General features: G+C 65.1%; 1 protein-coding gene across 5 annotated transcripts; it reads left to right on the forward strand.

Moving 5' to 3' along the window:
• The first annotated feature begins 301 nt into the window (after window positions 1-301).
• CPNE7 (copine 7) lies at window positions 302-12,459 on the forward strand. 5 transcript variants are annotated; one of them, XM_070398363.1, is made up of 15 exons: window positions 302-571; window positions 2,249-2,431; window positions 4,878-4,982; window positions 5,278-5,352; window positions 6,431-6,514; window positions 6,604-6,693; window positions 6,780-6,878; window positions 7,137-7,223; window positions 7,543-7,644; window positions 8,363-8,496; window positions 9,027-9,081; window positions 9,699-9,750; window positions 9,830-9,963; window positions 10,742-10,978; window positions 11,923-12,459. In XM_070398363.1, the coding sequence occupies exons 1-15, from the start codon at window positions 398-400 to the stop codon at window positions 12,028-12,030; spliced, it is 1,719 nt and encodes a 572-aa protein (XP_070254464.1). In that variant the 5' UTR covers window positions 302-397; the 3' UTR covers window positions 12,031-12,459. The 5 variants fall into 5 exon arrangements, with proteins under 5 accessions (XP_070254464.1, XP_070254465.1, XP_070254466.1 ...); XM_070398364.1 differs by having other exon boundaries at window positions 4,878-4,952; window positions 7,543-7,602; XM_070398365.1 differs by having other exon boundaries at window positions 6,780-7,223.
• The last annotated feature ends 2,947 nt before the right edge of the window (window positions 12,460-15,406 follow it).

A 15,406-nucleotide genomic window follows, 5' to 3' on the forward strand; every position in this document is an offset into this window, starting at 1 on the left:
CGGTGCTAAACCCGCTCCGCGGCGCCCTCGCTTCCTGCCTGGGGGACCCTGGCCCCGGGCACCGGCCACAGTCCAGGAGGGCGCCGCGTGCCCTGGGCGGGTCCCAGCCCAGCCTTCGCGGGCACCCTCTCCGGGGCCACGCCTTTTCCAGCTGCTTCGGCCCAGGCTCCCCGCCGCTGTCCCCTCCCCAGTCCCCCCATCACACACCCGCCAAACCCCGCCCCTCCACTGCCCGCGCCTCCGGCCGCCCGCCCCGCCCCGCCCGCCTCAGTCCCCGGTGGTGGCGGCAGCGGAACCGCGTGTGCCCGCCGAGCAGGGCCATCTTCAGCCCGCGGCGCGGCGCTGACTGGCGGGCAGCGGCCCCCTCGGTGCGCCCAGCCGGGTCCGCGCCGGGAGCATGAGCACGGGCTGGGCGCGCGGGGCGGCGGTGGCCCCCCGAGTGGTGCCTGCGCCCTGCGCCTCGAAGGTGGAGCTGCGGCTGAGCTGCCGGCACCTGCTGGACCGCGACCCGCTCACCAAGTCGGACCCCAGCGTGGTGCTGCTGCTGCAGGCGCAGGGCCAGTGGGTGCAGGTAGGCGGCGGGGCCGGGGGCGCAGAGAGCCCGGGGCTGGAGACGCTGGCAGGGCGCAGGGCGGGGCGTCCGGGAGTTGGGGTGCACGGGGTTAGAGTGAGGTGCACGGGGTCGGAGTGAGGTGCACGGGGTCGGGGTGGGGTGCACGGGTCGGGGTGGGGTGCACGGGGTCGGGGTGGGGTGCATGGGGTTTGGTGGGGGGAACGAGTCGGGGTGGGATGCACGGGGTCGGGGTGGGGTGCACGGGTCAGGGTGCGGTGCACGGGGTCGGGGTTACCAGGACTAGAGAGTGGGCACCAGGAGCCGAGGGAGCCGGTCGGGGCTGGACTGGACGCCGCAGGGGCGGGCGAGCTCCAGGGACATAGAGGGGGTGCTGAGTGGGGTCCCCGGGTCTTGAGGGCCCGGGAGGGCGGGTTGCGAGTGGGAGCAGGAGTTGGGCTGGGGTCGTGGGTCCTCTGCACAGGGCAGCCGGGAGCTTCGCTTCGGTGCCAGGTCCTCCTCCTCCGGCAGAGGCAGCGTCGCGGGGTCCGGGGCAGGGAGGGGGCACGGCTCCGGCCAGGACTGGACCCCGAGACCGGGACGCCCCTCGAGAGGGGCCCCAGCCCGTCGCCTCCACTTTGGGGCGCCTCCAGGGTGACCCGCCAGTGCAGCCGGGGGCGCGGGTGGGGGTCGCTGGTCCGCCTTCGTGCTCCCCGTGGACCTGGCTCTGGGGCGTTTCTGCCTCCGCGACGCGGGGTTCTCCCCTGGACGCTCCGTCCTGAGGGTGGTTCCCACACCCGGGCGCCCGTCACCCCGGCTCGGCCCTCCCTTTGGGAGGTGGCAGCCCTGGGCGCTCGGACAACGTGCTTCCTCAGTCACCGTCTCACCTCAAAGGGGGAGAGCAGAGGTGCTGGGGGGCGAGGGGGGACTGGTGTTGGCTGCAGGAGCCTCGGTGGGGGCCTTGGAGGGGACCCCGCTGCTGAGGGGTGAGCTCTGACCTTGTGCAGTCTCTCGTCATTCTGCCCCCCCTCCTGGGGCTGAGGAACCCCGAGGTCACCCACCTCAGGGGTGAAAGGGCGGCTCGGCCCAGGATCTGCCTGGCAGTAGGGGTGCTGGAGAGGGGGTGCAGGGAGGAGTCCTGTGCCCCAGCCTCCCCCCCATTAGCCCTTGTAGCTCGGCTGGGGCGCTGCCTAATGCCGACACTCATTTGGGTGCGGGAGCCTGTGGGACCCCGAAGGTCCGCACAGAAACCTCCTGACAGGGGGGATTGTGCTGGGGGTGGGGGCGCGTTAGATGGAGGAGAGAGCTGGACCCCGGCCTCTGTGCCCCCACCGGGGCCCCCCCTGCCTGCCCAGCTGGTGCTGGGGAGAGGTCTCTGCTGTGGGTCTGCCCAGCCCAGGTTCCTGGGCTCCGCCCCTGACTCAGAGAGCTGAGCCTCTGTTTCCCCACGTGATATGGGGATAGGGCAGGCCAAGCGGGCGCGAGATGAGGAGGTGCAGAGACGGGGCCGCCATGTCTGCCAGGGGTCACTTTCATTTCAGGGGGGAGGTGCCCAGGGTCCTGGTGAGCTAGGTCCTGATGGGTGGGCACAGGTTGGTGGGGGTCTCCCCAGGAGAGGGCGCCTGAGGGCCGGGGACCGGGGCTGGGCCCGGGGCGGGGCCTGGTGGAAGCCCCCGCGGGCTGCTCCCGCTGCTGCAGGTGGACAGGACGGAGGTGGTCCGGAGCTGCCTGCACCCCACGTTCTCCAAAGTCTTCACACTCGACTACTACTTCGAGGAGGCGCAGAAGCTGCGGTTTGAGGTCTATGACAGCCACGGGCCCGGCAGCCTCAGCTGTCAGGACGACGACTTCCTGGGGGGCATGGAGTGCACCTTGGGGCAGGTGGGCGCCCTTCCCCGCGGGAGGGACGAGGCAGGAGAGACCCAGGAGGGCAGGACGGCTCCTGGGCTGTCCTGAGAGCTGGCGCGATGCCCGGGGTGGCGTGGGCGTGGGCACCACCGGTCCCTCTGGACCAGCATCCTGGCTCTGCCATCTCCCCGGCTCCTCTACAAGCTCCTTAGGGGCCATCCTTAAACACATGTCCCTCTAAACTGGTCATACCTTCGTGGGGCTCAGAATTCCGAGAGCACAGAAGGGCTGCGGGCCCGTCTCCCGCCTGCCTCTCCCCGGGTCCTTACATCTGACCAGAGACGACTCTCGCAGGAGGAACAGGCGTGCGATTTTTTCTCTGTGTAGTTTTAAAGCAAAGTGCATAGTATTCTGTCCTGCAGCTGCTCTTTCACCTCCAGGGCATGAGGGAGCCTTTCCCCGTGGGCGCACGGGCTCTCCCCGTCCCTCCCTGCGGCCGAGGCCGGCCCAGCGGGCTCCTCACCCAGCCCCACCCGCAAGGGGCACAGTGTCCCCGCCCCCCCACCGCCCCACCGCAGTGTTAACAGGGGCTCCTGCCAGGCTGTCCCGCATTTAATGCCCCCAATGCCCTGAGGGGCACTTCTATTTTACTGAGGCTGATCTACATGCAGTAGGACATGGAGACCTTCAGGGTTGAGAGGGATGAGTCAGGCAGCTGTGTGCACCGAGCACCCCAGATCACGCAGGCCCCCCCTCCTCCGCAGGCTGCTCTAGAGCCTCATGTCCATAAATCACAGGGGATGTTCCTATTTGTGTCCTGAGTCTTTCACACGGCGTGATGTCTGTGTGACTCATCCCCTCGCTGCCTGGGCCGGAGCTGGTCTAGGGCACACCCTCTGTCACCCATTTCACAGATGAGAGGACTGAGAGTTAGGAAGGACATGGTCCCGGGGAAAAGCATCAGGGCAGCATGCCCCCCACCTGCCATCACTAGCACGGAAGAGGACAGCACACGCGCACACACACACACACACGAACATGTGTGTACAAGCATGCGCTCGGGAAGGTGTGCAGAAGCACTTGTATACATGCATGTGTTTGCATACATGCACATGCGGACACATGCGTGCACAAACACACACATATGTACAGACGCCCCAAATGTGTGTGCGCACAGGCACAGGCACATGCGTGCACACACATGGGTGCAGATCCATGGACACGCATGTCTGGATGTTCACATAAACTTCAGACAACAAACACGCCCATTGAGAACCTCCTGCCCAGCATCTTCCTGGCCGACTCCCTCGGATGCCCTGCCCTCAGGGGAGTGACAGTCGGTGGGGGAGGGGTCAGTCCGTGGTGGAGGGGGCAGCGGGGAGGCGATGGCGACCTTGAGGGAGTCCCTGACTCTGCCTGAACCTCCTCCCAGGAAACAGGGTGCTTAGAGCGAAGCCCCTGCGGCCGCTGCTGAGGGTCGATTTTAACTGAACAGCAGGAAGCGCTATGGCCACAGCTGCCCGGCCAGCTGCCCATTGTCCCTGGCAGGAGGCCCGGAAGGGAAGCCCACCATGGGAGAGTCAGGGGGGGGCCCGCACGAGGCCCCCCCACCTCGCAGAGAGCGTTCCCACCCTGGGCCTGGCTTCTCTCTGCACAGAATGTTCCCGAGGGCTCGGCAGCCGCCATCCAGGCACCCCCGAGGGGTGGGTGGGCAGATCCCGGCTCCTGCCTGGACTCACTCTCTTTCATGGTCGCCCAGCTCGGGCCAGACCAGAGCTGGCGTGGGGTGGTCAGGTCAGCGCTAGGAGTGTCGGTGCCACCCTCCCGTGGCGTAGCTGAGGACCCCCTGGGTCTTCGGCCAGTGAAGGGTGGGGTCCCCTTCCCCCTTCCCCCCATGCGGGAAGTCACTGCTCCTCCCAGCAGTGGGGGGAGGCCATCACTTACCAGCTGAGGACACCCAGCCGCCTGAGGCTGCCTGGTGAGCAGGTGGCCGGGCTGCATATGGCGTCCCTGTACCCCTCACTGGCCCAGGGCAGGGCTCATACACTGGTGGGGGAGACAGCCGGTGGGAGGAGGCGGAGGGGGGGGCGGGGAGGCGAGACCCCAGGGGCAGGAGGGTGGAGAGCTGGCTGCGTCTCCAGTCTGGCTCCTGCCCCTGTACCACCCGCTCTGCCAGCTCAGGCCCAGGGCTAACTCGCAGCAGGCACATGGGCCCCCCAACACGTGACCCTGGGCCTCAGTCTCTCTGAGCCTCAGTTTTCTCCTCTGACACATGGGCGGTTGGGGGGGGGGTGAGGAGGGGAACGAGGGTGTCCGACAGAGCAGGTGGCGGCCACAGGGGGACAGAGAGGCATCAGGCAGCCGAGTGTCTGGGAGAGGGCCGTGGCGGTGGCTGCCGGGCCACCGGGGTGAGGAGACAGGGGACGGGGTCCCCCCGGGGGGCAGGGGCCAACCCCTCCCTGACCCTCCTGACCCCCAGATTGTGGCCCAGAAGAAGGTGACCCGACCGCTGCTGCTGAAGTTCGGCCGGAACGCGGGCAAGTCCACCATCACGGTGAGGCCGCCCCCCTCCTGCCCGGCCCTGGTGAGGCCGCCCCCTCCTGCCCGACCCACCCCGCAGACCTGTGCCCGCCCTCGCCGTGACCCTGCCCTCGCCGTGACCCCGCCCTCGCCGTGACCCCGCCCTCACCGTGACCCTGCCCTCCCCGTGACCCTGGCCTCGCCGTGACCCTGCCCTCGCCGTGACCCTGCCCTTGCCCTGGCTCTGAGGGTCCCTCGAGGAAGATGAGAGCGAGGCCGGGCTGCACTGCGGTCTGGGTGGTCAGGAAGGGGGGGCGACCGCGTCTGCCGAGCGAGCGCAGCTGTGGCCTCGCCCGCAGGTGGTAGCTGAGGACATCTCCACCAACAACGGGTACGTGGAGCTCTCCTTCCGGGCCCAGAAGCTGGACGACAAGGTGAGTGTGGGGGCCACCTGGGGCTGGGCTGCAGGGGTGAGAGGACCCCAGCCTCCGCCCCTGGGGTGAGGCCCAGGACAGACTGGCCTCGCGGACACAGGGACGTGTCCCCTGAGCGGCCCCCGGGGTCCCGTGGGGGCGGAGGGGAGCAGGTGGTGTTGGCTGGAGGTGTGCAGCCGAGGCCAGAGTCACAGCCAGGCTGCCGGGGGCCAGAAGGGCTCTAGAGCAGTGGTTCCCGCGTGGGGCACATGCCCTCAGGGGGGCAGTTTGATGTTTAAGGGGAGCAATTCAAGAATGAGTTATTAACAGTGAATTTTTTGCATTTCTTATGGTTCTAGGGGCCTCCTAGACCAGTGATGGCGAACCTGTGACACGTGTGTCAGAGGTGACACGCGAACTCATTTTTTTGGTTGATTTTTCTTTGTTAAATGGCATTTAAATATATAAAATAAATATCAAAAATAGAAGTCTTTGTTTTACTATGGTTGCAAAGATCAAAACATTTCTCTATGTGACCCGGCACCAGAGTTAAGTTAGGGCTTTTCAAAATGCTGACACGCCGAGCTCAGAAGGTTCGCCACCACTGTTAGACAGTCTATAAATAATATTGTGACATGTTTATGCATTTCAGTTCTCTATTATGTTTTGAAACTTCATTTGCTATTTTTTCCTATCGCTTCGTATGATTATTTTTTAACAATTTCTCAGTGATTTCTTCCTCAGAACTTCCCCTGTCCTTTCGTTCTTTTATTTCTCTCTTTCATGGATGTCATGTGCTTTGGAAGCTTCGTTAGACCAAGTTAGGGACTAGGAGTTCCCTTTTTGTATAAGAATTCCGTGTGGGAGTGCCTGGGGGGGTCAGGACGTTAGAGAAGCTTAGGTGGGGTGTGGCCAAAACAAGGTTGGGGACCGCTGCTCAGAGGGCAGGGCCAGGCCGCAGGCATCGGACACCCTCCCCGACGGGCTGTGCCCTCCTCGGAGGCTGAGGAGACCGAGGTCTGGGGGTGAAGGCGCAGCCGGGACGAGGCAGAGAGGGCTGGGCGGGCCGCGCCCCACACCCTGCACCCCCCCCCCCCAGGACGTCTTCAGCAAGTCGGACCCCTTCCTGGAGCTGTACCGGGTCAATGACGACCAGAGCGAGCAGCTGGTGTACCGGACGGAGGTGAGGGCCCTGATGGAGGTGTTTCCCAACGGGGTGGGACCCCGAGGCTCCGCTCCGAGCCTGAGGCGCACCCCCTCCCGGGCCCCCAGGTGGTGAAGAACAACCTGAGCCCCGTGTGGGAGCCCTTCAAGGTGTCACTGAACTCCCTGTGCAGCTGCGAGGAGTCCCGGCCGCTGAAGGTGGGGACGCCCTGGGGGCGGCTGGGGGCGGCGGAGGGGGACACGCCAGGGGGGCCCGGGGCAGGCGCTGAGGGCTGGGTCCGCAGTGCCTGGTCTGGGACCACGACTCCCGCGGGAAACACGACTTCATCGGGGAGTTCACCACCACCTTCGCGGAGATGCAGCGGGCCCTTGCCGAGGACCAGGTGAGGCTCGGGGAACCGGTCCGACCCGGCTTCAAGGGGCCCCTGGGAGCAGCAGCCCCCGGACGCAGGTGGGCGCGGCCCTGCGCCCCGGCTCCTCCAGGAAAGACCGCGGGGACTCGCTGCACCTGCCAGGCGCATGGGCAGGGACAGTTGGGAAACCCCGGCCAGGGCTCGGCGTTCAGGCCTCCAGCCCCTCGGGGTGGGTGTTGGCACTGGGACTCTGGGGGGGGCGGGTCTCTGCCTGTCCCTGTGCCCCAGGCCCAGTGGGAATGCGTGAACGCCAAGTACAAGCAGAAGAAGCGCCATTACAGGAACTCGGGGCTGGTCATCCTGGCCGACCTGAAGGTGAGCGCAGCCCCCGCCCGCAGCCCCGCCCACCTGCCAGGCAAGGGGCGCCCCACCCCCGGAGCCCCCCACTGTCGATGGACCCTCAGGGCCTTGGCGATGCCTGGTGCTGCCCAATAGGTGGGGGAGGAAGTGGGTGGGCCGAGGGGAGGGCGAGAAGCAGGAGCAGGTGCTGGGCACTCAGGCAGCCGAGGGCCTGAGGGAGGGGGGACCGTCCTGCCCGTCCGCCCGTCCGTCCGCCCGCAGCCCCACAGCCCCAGCCTCAGGTTCCCGCGGGCGGGCGTCCTGGGCAGGCCCTGCTGACCCCGCTGCCTGGAAGTTCTCCAGGGTCTACTCGTTCCTGGACTACATCATGGGCGGCTGCCAGATCCACTTCACGGTGCGTCCACAGGACCCCAGGCCCCTCCACCCGGCCGGCCAGGTGCACCCCCCGACGGGAGTCAGCACCCAGGCCCCCCAGCTCCCGGGGGCCCCTCCCCACCCGGACGTGGCTCAGAGTTGGTCTGGCTCCCAGGACGGACATGGGGACAGCCAGGCCCTTCTGCTGGGCCCGGAGGCCCCTTCCTGGGAGCTCAGTTCTTTCTGGGCCTTTTCCTGGGGTCCCCTCGCTGTGCAGGGGAACCGGGCACCTCAGGGTGGGGGACGTAGCCAGGACTCACCCCCAATAGGAACAGATGAAATACGTGCGGAGAGGACACAGGGCCATTGACTCAGAGGGACACCGGGGTCAGGGCACCAGCGGGTGTGGCCCAGGTCCTGCCGTCCCCCCGTCTCCACCCCATCGCTTCACTGACCGACCCAGACTCACCTGAGGGTGTGACTGAGCCCCTGTATGGGGCCCCCGGCAGGGCTGGCTCCCGGAGAGGGTGGTGGGGAGGGTGGCAGCTGAGAGGTGCCTGGTCCCGGCCCAGCCCTTCCCACTGCCTGGCCCGTGAGTCCAGCCAAGGGGGCTCTGGGTGCAGGAGGCCCCGACCGGTGTCCCCATAGGGCCCCTCCCAAGGCCCCGGGAGCCGCTCTGGGATGCCCCTGGCTGAGTGGCTCCCCGCGCCTCGGTTTCCCGCACCTGTCAAATGAGGGGTGCAGGAGCCATCCCAGGCCAGGAGGGAAGGGGCTCCAGGATCACCGTGGGGTCCCCACAGGTGGCCATCGACTTCACGGCCTCCAACGGGGACCCCCGGAACAGCTGCTCCCTGCACTACATCAGCCCCTTCCAGCCCAACGAGTACCTGCAGGCCCTGGTGGCCGTGGGCGAGGTCTGCCAGGACTACGACAGGTGCGTCCTCCGGCCCCCGCCCCCCGTCCCCCGGCCCCGGCTCCGGCTCCGGCCTGGGCCAGGGGATGGGCATCACCGACGTGTCCACCCATCAGAGCAGCCGCCCAGGCCAGGCGTGCATGGGCCACGGTTGGTGACAGCCGGGTGGGCTGGCTCCACGTTGCGGATCCAGGTGGAGCAGGTCAGAGACCGTGTGTCCACGTGGGGCTGGCCTTCACCACAGGGTCCCATTCACCCTTCACACAGACACCGGGGCGGGGTCTGCGTCCACTTCACAGAGCAGTAAACTGAGGCCACGGAGGGGCAAGCTCCTGTCTGGGGTCCAGGGGGCAGGAAGCCAACCTTCCCCGGGTCAGGTGCCTCCCAGTGGGAGGAGGTGGCCCGCTGGCGCTGCCCCCACCTGCCTGCACCGCGTCCCCGTCCCCCAGGTTGGCTCAGGGCCTGGCTGGGTTGGAAGGGGTGGCACGGAGTCTGTGAGCCCCACTCGCACCCGGAACCAGGAGCCCTGTGTGACGGCCCCTCCCTTCCAGCGACAGGAGGTTCTCCGCGCTGGGGTTTGGAGCCCGGATCCCTCCCAAGTTTGAGGTAGGACAGCCTGGGACCCCTGGCTACTGCCCCTCCTGGCAGAGGGACCCTGGCCATGCTGGGTCCTGGGACCCCTGGCTACTGCCCCTCCGCTGGGCACCGGGGACCCTGGCCTCCCAGCCAGAGGGGCTGACCTTTGACCTCTGGAGGCGGGAGAGCGGGGACTTTAGCCTGGAATCTTCTAGTTACAATAACAGTCCGACTGGCTTAGGCAGAAAACCATGTGGGGGGGCGGGGCTGGTATTTTTTTTTTAAATATATTTTTATTGATTTCAGAGAGGAAGGGAGAAGGAGGGAGAGAGAGAAGCATCAGTGATGAGAGAGAGTCACGGATCGGCTGCCTCCTGCACGCCCACCTACTGGGGGTGGAGCCTGGAATCGGGCCTGTGCCCTGCCTGCGAATCGAACTGTGACCTCCTGGTTCATAGGTCGACGCTCACGCACTGACCACGCTGCACTGGTCCAATTAGAAATGCAAATCGGGGACTCGGGTCCCGCTGGATCCAGGGGCTGGAGTGATGCCAGGGCCTGTCTGTCTGTCTGTCTGTCTCCCAGTCGGTGAGGCCTGGGGCCCGGGGAGGGCAGGCAGCTGACAGGTCCCTCTTGTGTCCACTCAGGTGTCCCATGACTTTGCCATCAATTTCAACCCCGAGGACGACGAGTGTGAAGGTAGCAGCCCGAGGGGCGGGGGGGCGGGGGGGGGGGCGGCGGCGGCGGCCGAGGGCAGGACTCACCGCCTCCCCCGCAGGAATCCAGGGCGTGGTGGAGGCCTACCGGAACTGCCTGCCCCGCGTCCAGCTCTACGGCCCCACCAACGTGGCGCCCATCATCTCCAAGGTGGCCCGCGTGGCTGCCGCCGAGGAGAGCACCGGGGAGGCCTCTGTAGGTACCTGGGGCAGCGGCACAGCGGGGACCGGGTGCATGAGGAGGTGTGGGTGCCGTGGGGAGACAAGGACCGGCCATATGGGGGGGTGGGCAGCCAGTGCAAAGGTCATCTTCTTTTTAAAAAAAATATATTATTTATTAATGTCAGAGAGGAAGGGAGAGAGAGAGAGAAACATCAATGATGAGAGAGAACCATGGATCGGCTGCCTCCTGCACGCCCCCCACTGGGGATGGAGCCCGCAACCCAGACATGTGCCCTGACCGGGAATCGAACCCTGACCTCCTGGTTCACAGTTCAATGCTCAGCCGCTGAGCCACGCCGGCCGGGCTTGTCTTTTTTCTGGACCGTTTGAGAGCTGGCTCACCTCCTGGCCGCCCCCCAGAATTCTCCCTCCCCCAGGAGGGCCCCTCTCTGAATTCTGTTCCTTGGGTCTCAGGGTCTCGCCACCGGGACCTGCAGGTCCCTGCTCTCTGGCCTCAGACCTGGGTTCAAGTGGGGGCTCCACTGCCTCAGCCCCCCATCTGCAAGGGGGTCACCCCGGCAGCGCTGAGGGTGAAGACGGGTGACATGGGCCCCGTGTGTGTGCAGGGCACAGGCTCGGACTCACTGGTTCTCGTGTACATATTGTGCTTCAGCAAAAACACCCCAGAAAAACCTGAAACCACGGCGAAGGGGTGTCTGCAGTCCCCCCAGGCCATCTGGGGGGTCTTCCAGGGGGGCTGCCTCCCCCAGTCAAGCCCCCAAGTCCACCAACCAATCTCCCCGCGTCCCCAGCGATACTACATCCTGCTGATCCTGACGGACGGCGTGGTGACCGACATGGCGGACACGCGGGAGGCCATCGTGCGAGCCTCCCACCTGCCCATGTCCATCATCATCGTGGGCGTGGGCAACGCCGACTTCACGGACATGCAGGTCCTAGACGGGGACGACGGCGTCCTGCGCTCCCCGCGGGGAGAGCCCGCGCTCCGGGACATCGTCCAGTTCGTGCCTTTCCGGGAGCTCAAGAACGTGAGTGCTCCGGACAGGCTGGGGGTTCCGGGCCCGGCCCGGGGGCACCCCCGTCCCAGCGACGGCGGCAGGTCCCACTCGGGCGGGGCCGGGAGAGGCAGGCGCCGCATGGACGGAGCCCGAGCCCGTCTCCTCTCCCCAAACCGCTTTCAATCACCTGAAAACCTGTCTGTTAGGAAAATGTCAGAGCCACACCTAGGGGGCCTGGGCGTGGGCGTGAGTCCACGTGAGCACACACACAGTCCGCCACGCGGACCAGGCGGCCTCACGGGGGAGCGGGGGCGGGGGGGGAGGGCTGGGCCGTGAGGCTGCACTGCCCGCCTGTCCGTCTGCCTGGGCCACCTTCTCTCCTCTCGGTGGCTGGCAGCTGGAGCCCACTGACCCAGGGGAGGGGTCACGTGACCGTATATGCCACTCGGGGCAGGTGCCCCGAGCCCATCAGCTGCCACTTGAGGTGTCGGGCACCGCAGCCTCCTCTTTCAGGGTCTACCTGCTCATCGGAGGCTCACCTGCCACCAGGTGGTCCCCTCAGCGCAGCGGTTCTCAACCTGTGGGTCCTAACCCCTTTAGGGGTCGAATGACCCTTTCACAGGGGTCGCCTAAGACCACCGGAAAACACATCTATAATTACATATTGTTTTTGTGATTAATCACTATGCTTTAATTATGTTCAATTTGTAACAATGAAAATACATCCTGCATATCAGATATTTACATGACGATTCATAACAGTAGCAACATTACAGTTATGAAGCAGCAACGAAAATAATGTGATGGTTGGGGTCACCACAACATGAGGAGCTGTATCAAAGGGTCGCGGCGTTAGGAAGGTTGAGAACCGCTGCCTCAGCGGCTCCCACACCAGGTGGCAGACAGGGCTCAGGAGGGTGAGGCTGGGACCAAGGACCGGGAAGGCCCCTGAAAGCAGGTGTCCCCACCCGCAGGCGTCCCCCGCGGCGCTGGCCAAGTGCGTGCTGGCTGAGGTGCCCAAGCAGGTGGTGGAGTATTACAGCCACAAGGGGCTGCCGCCTCCAGGCCTCGGCGCCCCATGAGGACCCCAGAGAGGGGGTGCGGCCGGGGTGCCTCCTGTCCCCAGCACCCTTGGGGTCCCCTAAACTCCCCCCTGACTTCCCAGAAGCCTCCTGTCCCCCAGCCGCCCAGGCCCCCTCATCCTCTGGGGCCCCCGAGGTTGAAGGATGAACAAACCCAGGCCCGAGGAGACCCAGAAACAGAAGCAGAAGGGGCGGGGGGCTGGCAGTAGCCCCCACACCCGGCCCGGCCCCAGGAGGGGCTGGGGGAGTCACGGTGCATCTGGTGTTCGTGGGGAGGGGCCAGCAGGCAGCGTCCGTCACAGAGAACATGGCGCCCGGGCCCCGATGGTCAGCCCTGCCCCCTGTGTCCCTTCCCTGCCCCTGCTCTGAGGGCCCTGCCTCGGCACCCAGCTGGGCTCAGGTGCAATAAAGCGTCGCCTTTTCCTGCCAGCAGTTTGTGCGTTTACTGCCCCCGTCCACCCCACCCCTGCAGCTGAGACTGCCCCCCACAGGAGGGGTGGGCAGGGAGAACGGCGCCTTCGGCCCTCACTCTGGGACGGGGAATCTTCCAGCCTCAGGCTCACTGAGTCCTGCCTGGACTGTATGAAGGGCCCTCCCAGGATGCAAGGGTCAGGAGGCTGCACCCCGGGGAGAGCCCGAGGGTGCAATGGCTGCCCAACCTCTGAGTGACCCCCTCCCCCAGGTGGGAAGGGGCTGCCAGGCAGGGCTTCCATGGCTTCAGCCTGCGCTTGGCTCTATGGGGACCTACTGCGCGCTGCAGGCTCTGCTCTGGAAAGGGGGTGGGGGGGACTCCGCCAGCCGAAGCCTCCCAGCCCGTGGGGGGTGGATTCCAATCAAGATTTCCCCTGAATTATCTCATCTGGGAGAACAAACTGTCCTGACCCTGAGCCCAGCCCCACCCACCCCACCCCTCCACCCGTCCACCCACCATCCACCATCCACCCCACCACCCACCCACCCATCTATCCATCCATCATCGATCCATCCACCACCCACCCATTTATCCATCATCCACCATCCACCCCATCATCCACCCACCCACCCATTTACCTATCCACCATCCACCCCTCCATCCACCATCATCCACCCATCTATCCATCCATCATCTATCCATCCATCATCTATCCATCCATCATCGATCCATCCACCACCCACCAATTTATCCATCATCCACCATCTATCCATCAATCTATCCATCCATCATCTATCCATCCACCACCCACCCATTTACCTATCCACCATCCATCCCTCCATCCACCATCATCCACCCACCCACCCATCTATCCATCCATCATCGATCCATCCACCACCCACCCATTTATCCATCATCCACCATCCACCCCACCATCCACCCATCATCCACCCACCCACCCATTTACCTATCGACCATCCACCCCTCCATCCACCCATCATCCACCATCCACCCCTCCATCCACCATCATCCACCCACCCACCCATCTATCCATCCATTATCTATCCATCCATCATCGATCCATCCACCACCCACCCATTTATCCATCATCCACCATCCATCCATCAATCTATCCATCCATCCATCCATCCATCCATCACTCCTCCATCCATTCATCCCCCTACCCCTCTCTCCCTCGCTCCCTCCATCCATCCATCCATCTACTCTGGGAGCCTATTTTTAGCTCCTGATTCATCTCCTGTTAAGCAGGGATAATGGGCATTGCCATGGTAACCTGGCTACTCGGCGTTTCGGAAGGGGACGTGGGTCTGTTTGGCAGGGAGAGGACAACAGAGAGGCCGCTTCACCTCGCACGTGTCGGAGGTGCGGGGTGGGGGGGGCGTTGTGGGTCTCAGGTGGGAGGGCAGGTGTCAGCCTGGCCTGGCCCGGACGCTGAGGCCTGTATCACAGGACTTTGGTCTCAGCAGCAGGAAGCTTCGGACAGGTCCTGGGCTCCACTCAGGGACAGAGCTACGAGGTCGGTCAGTTGAAAACTGGGGAGGCAGAGGGCACAGGGGGGTCAGCTGAGAAGAGTGGGGGGCAGCAGTGACCCAGGGAGCAGCCCTCGGGCAGGCCAGGGCGCCCTAAGAACTGGGTGTGGAGGGAGGTACCTTCCCAGAGCTGTGGCCTCAGTGGGGTGTAGCCACTCTCAGGACCCAAGAAGCAAGCAGAGGGCAGAGGTTAAAACCCCAGAGAGTAGCCAGGGGCAGCCCACAGAGGACGCCCCCCCTCACCCCTCTGCAGCCAGGACCTCGGAGGACGGCAGGGGCAGTGGCCATGGGCCTGGCCACAGGCAGGTGGGGCTGGGCTTGTGCAGGTGTGTGAGAGGCGGCTGGCGGGAGGCCGGGTCGGGTCGGAGTCCGCAGCTCGGCTGTAAGGATGCCCGGCCTGCTCTGCCCGGAGTCACATAAAACAACAAATGTTACAGCCCCTGGGTGGGGAGGACGCCCACCTCCTTCTTAACAGCAGCCCAGTTTTCAGGGGACCCTCCATCGCCCCTCAGGTCCATGTAATTCGTGGACCCTGGACCCAGGCCTGGCCAATCAGAGAGAATACTGTCCCCTGGCCACGCTGATTGGCTCAGGGTGGTCATGTGACCTGAGCTGGCCAATGAGACTCTGTCCTGGGACTTTTGTTGACCTTTAAGTTTTCCTCTGGTTGCTGAGCTGGTTGGTGGGTTGGGAGCCAGGAGCCTTGGTGACCACGGCCACTCAGGGCAGGCCCTCCCGACAATGAAGCCACACGGGGGGAAGCGGACCAGAGAGAAAGGGCCCCAAACCCAGCTCCTGAGCCAAGAGTCTCCTGTGAAGGGGGCCGTGAGCTCCCTTTCACTGGGGTGGGTTTCTGTCTGAGCTTCCCTCCTCACCTGTCGCTCGGGGGTCCAGCAGCTTTCAATCATGAGCCCCGAGTCCTTGGCCACCCCTCCCACGGAGAGCTGGGGTGAACGTTCCTTCTCCTGAATCCCGGCCGGCGTGGGTCCTGTGGGACCTCAAGGCTCGGTCATGAAAGGCCACTGTGCCCTGCCCACTGGAGACACCGGCTCTTGGCACCCAGGCCGAGCTGCCGGGAGGCCCAAGCATCCGGGGAGGGGGCACTGAGGCCCCCCGACAGCCAGCACCCACTCCTGGCTGCAGGAGTGACCTTCAGCCCGCTGACCCTTCCCGGAACCTCAGAGAGACTCTGAGCCAGAGCCACCAGCTGGTCCCGCCTGTGTTCCCGAGGCCACCGTGCTCGCTGTGCTTGAAGCCAGCACATTTCCATGTGACTTTTTTTTTAACATATTTTGATTAATTTCAGAGAGGAAGGGAGAGGGAGAGAGAGATAGAAACATCCATGATGAGCGAGAATCATGGACCAGCTGCCTCCTGCCCGCCCCACACTGAGGATCGAGCCCACAACCCAGGC

This window comes from Myotis yumanensis, unplaced genomic scaffold, assembly GCF_028538775.1.
Source record: "Myotis yumanensis isolate MYYU_CA2020_CCGP unplaced genomic scaffold, mMyoYum1.0.hap1 SCAF_18, whole genome shotgun sequence".
NCBI lineage: Eukaryota > Metazoa > Chordata > Mammalia > Chiroptera > Vespertilionidae > Myotis > Myotis yumanensis.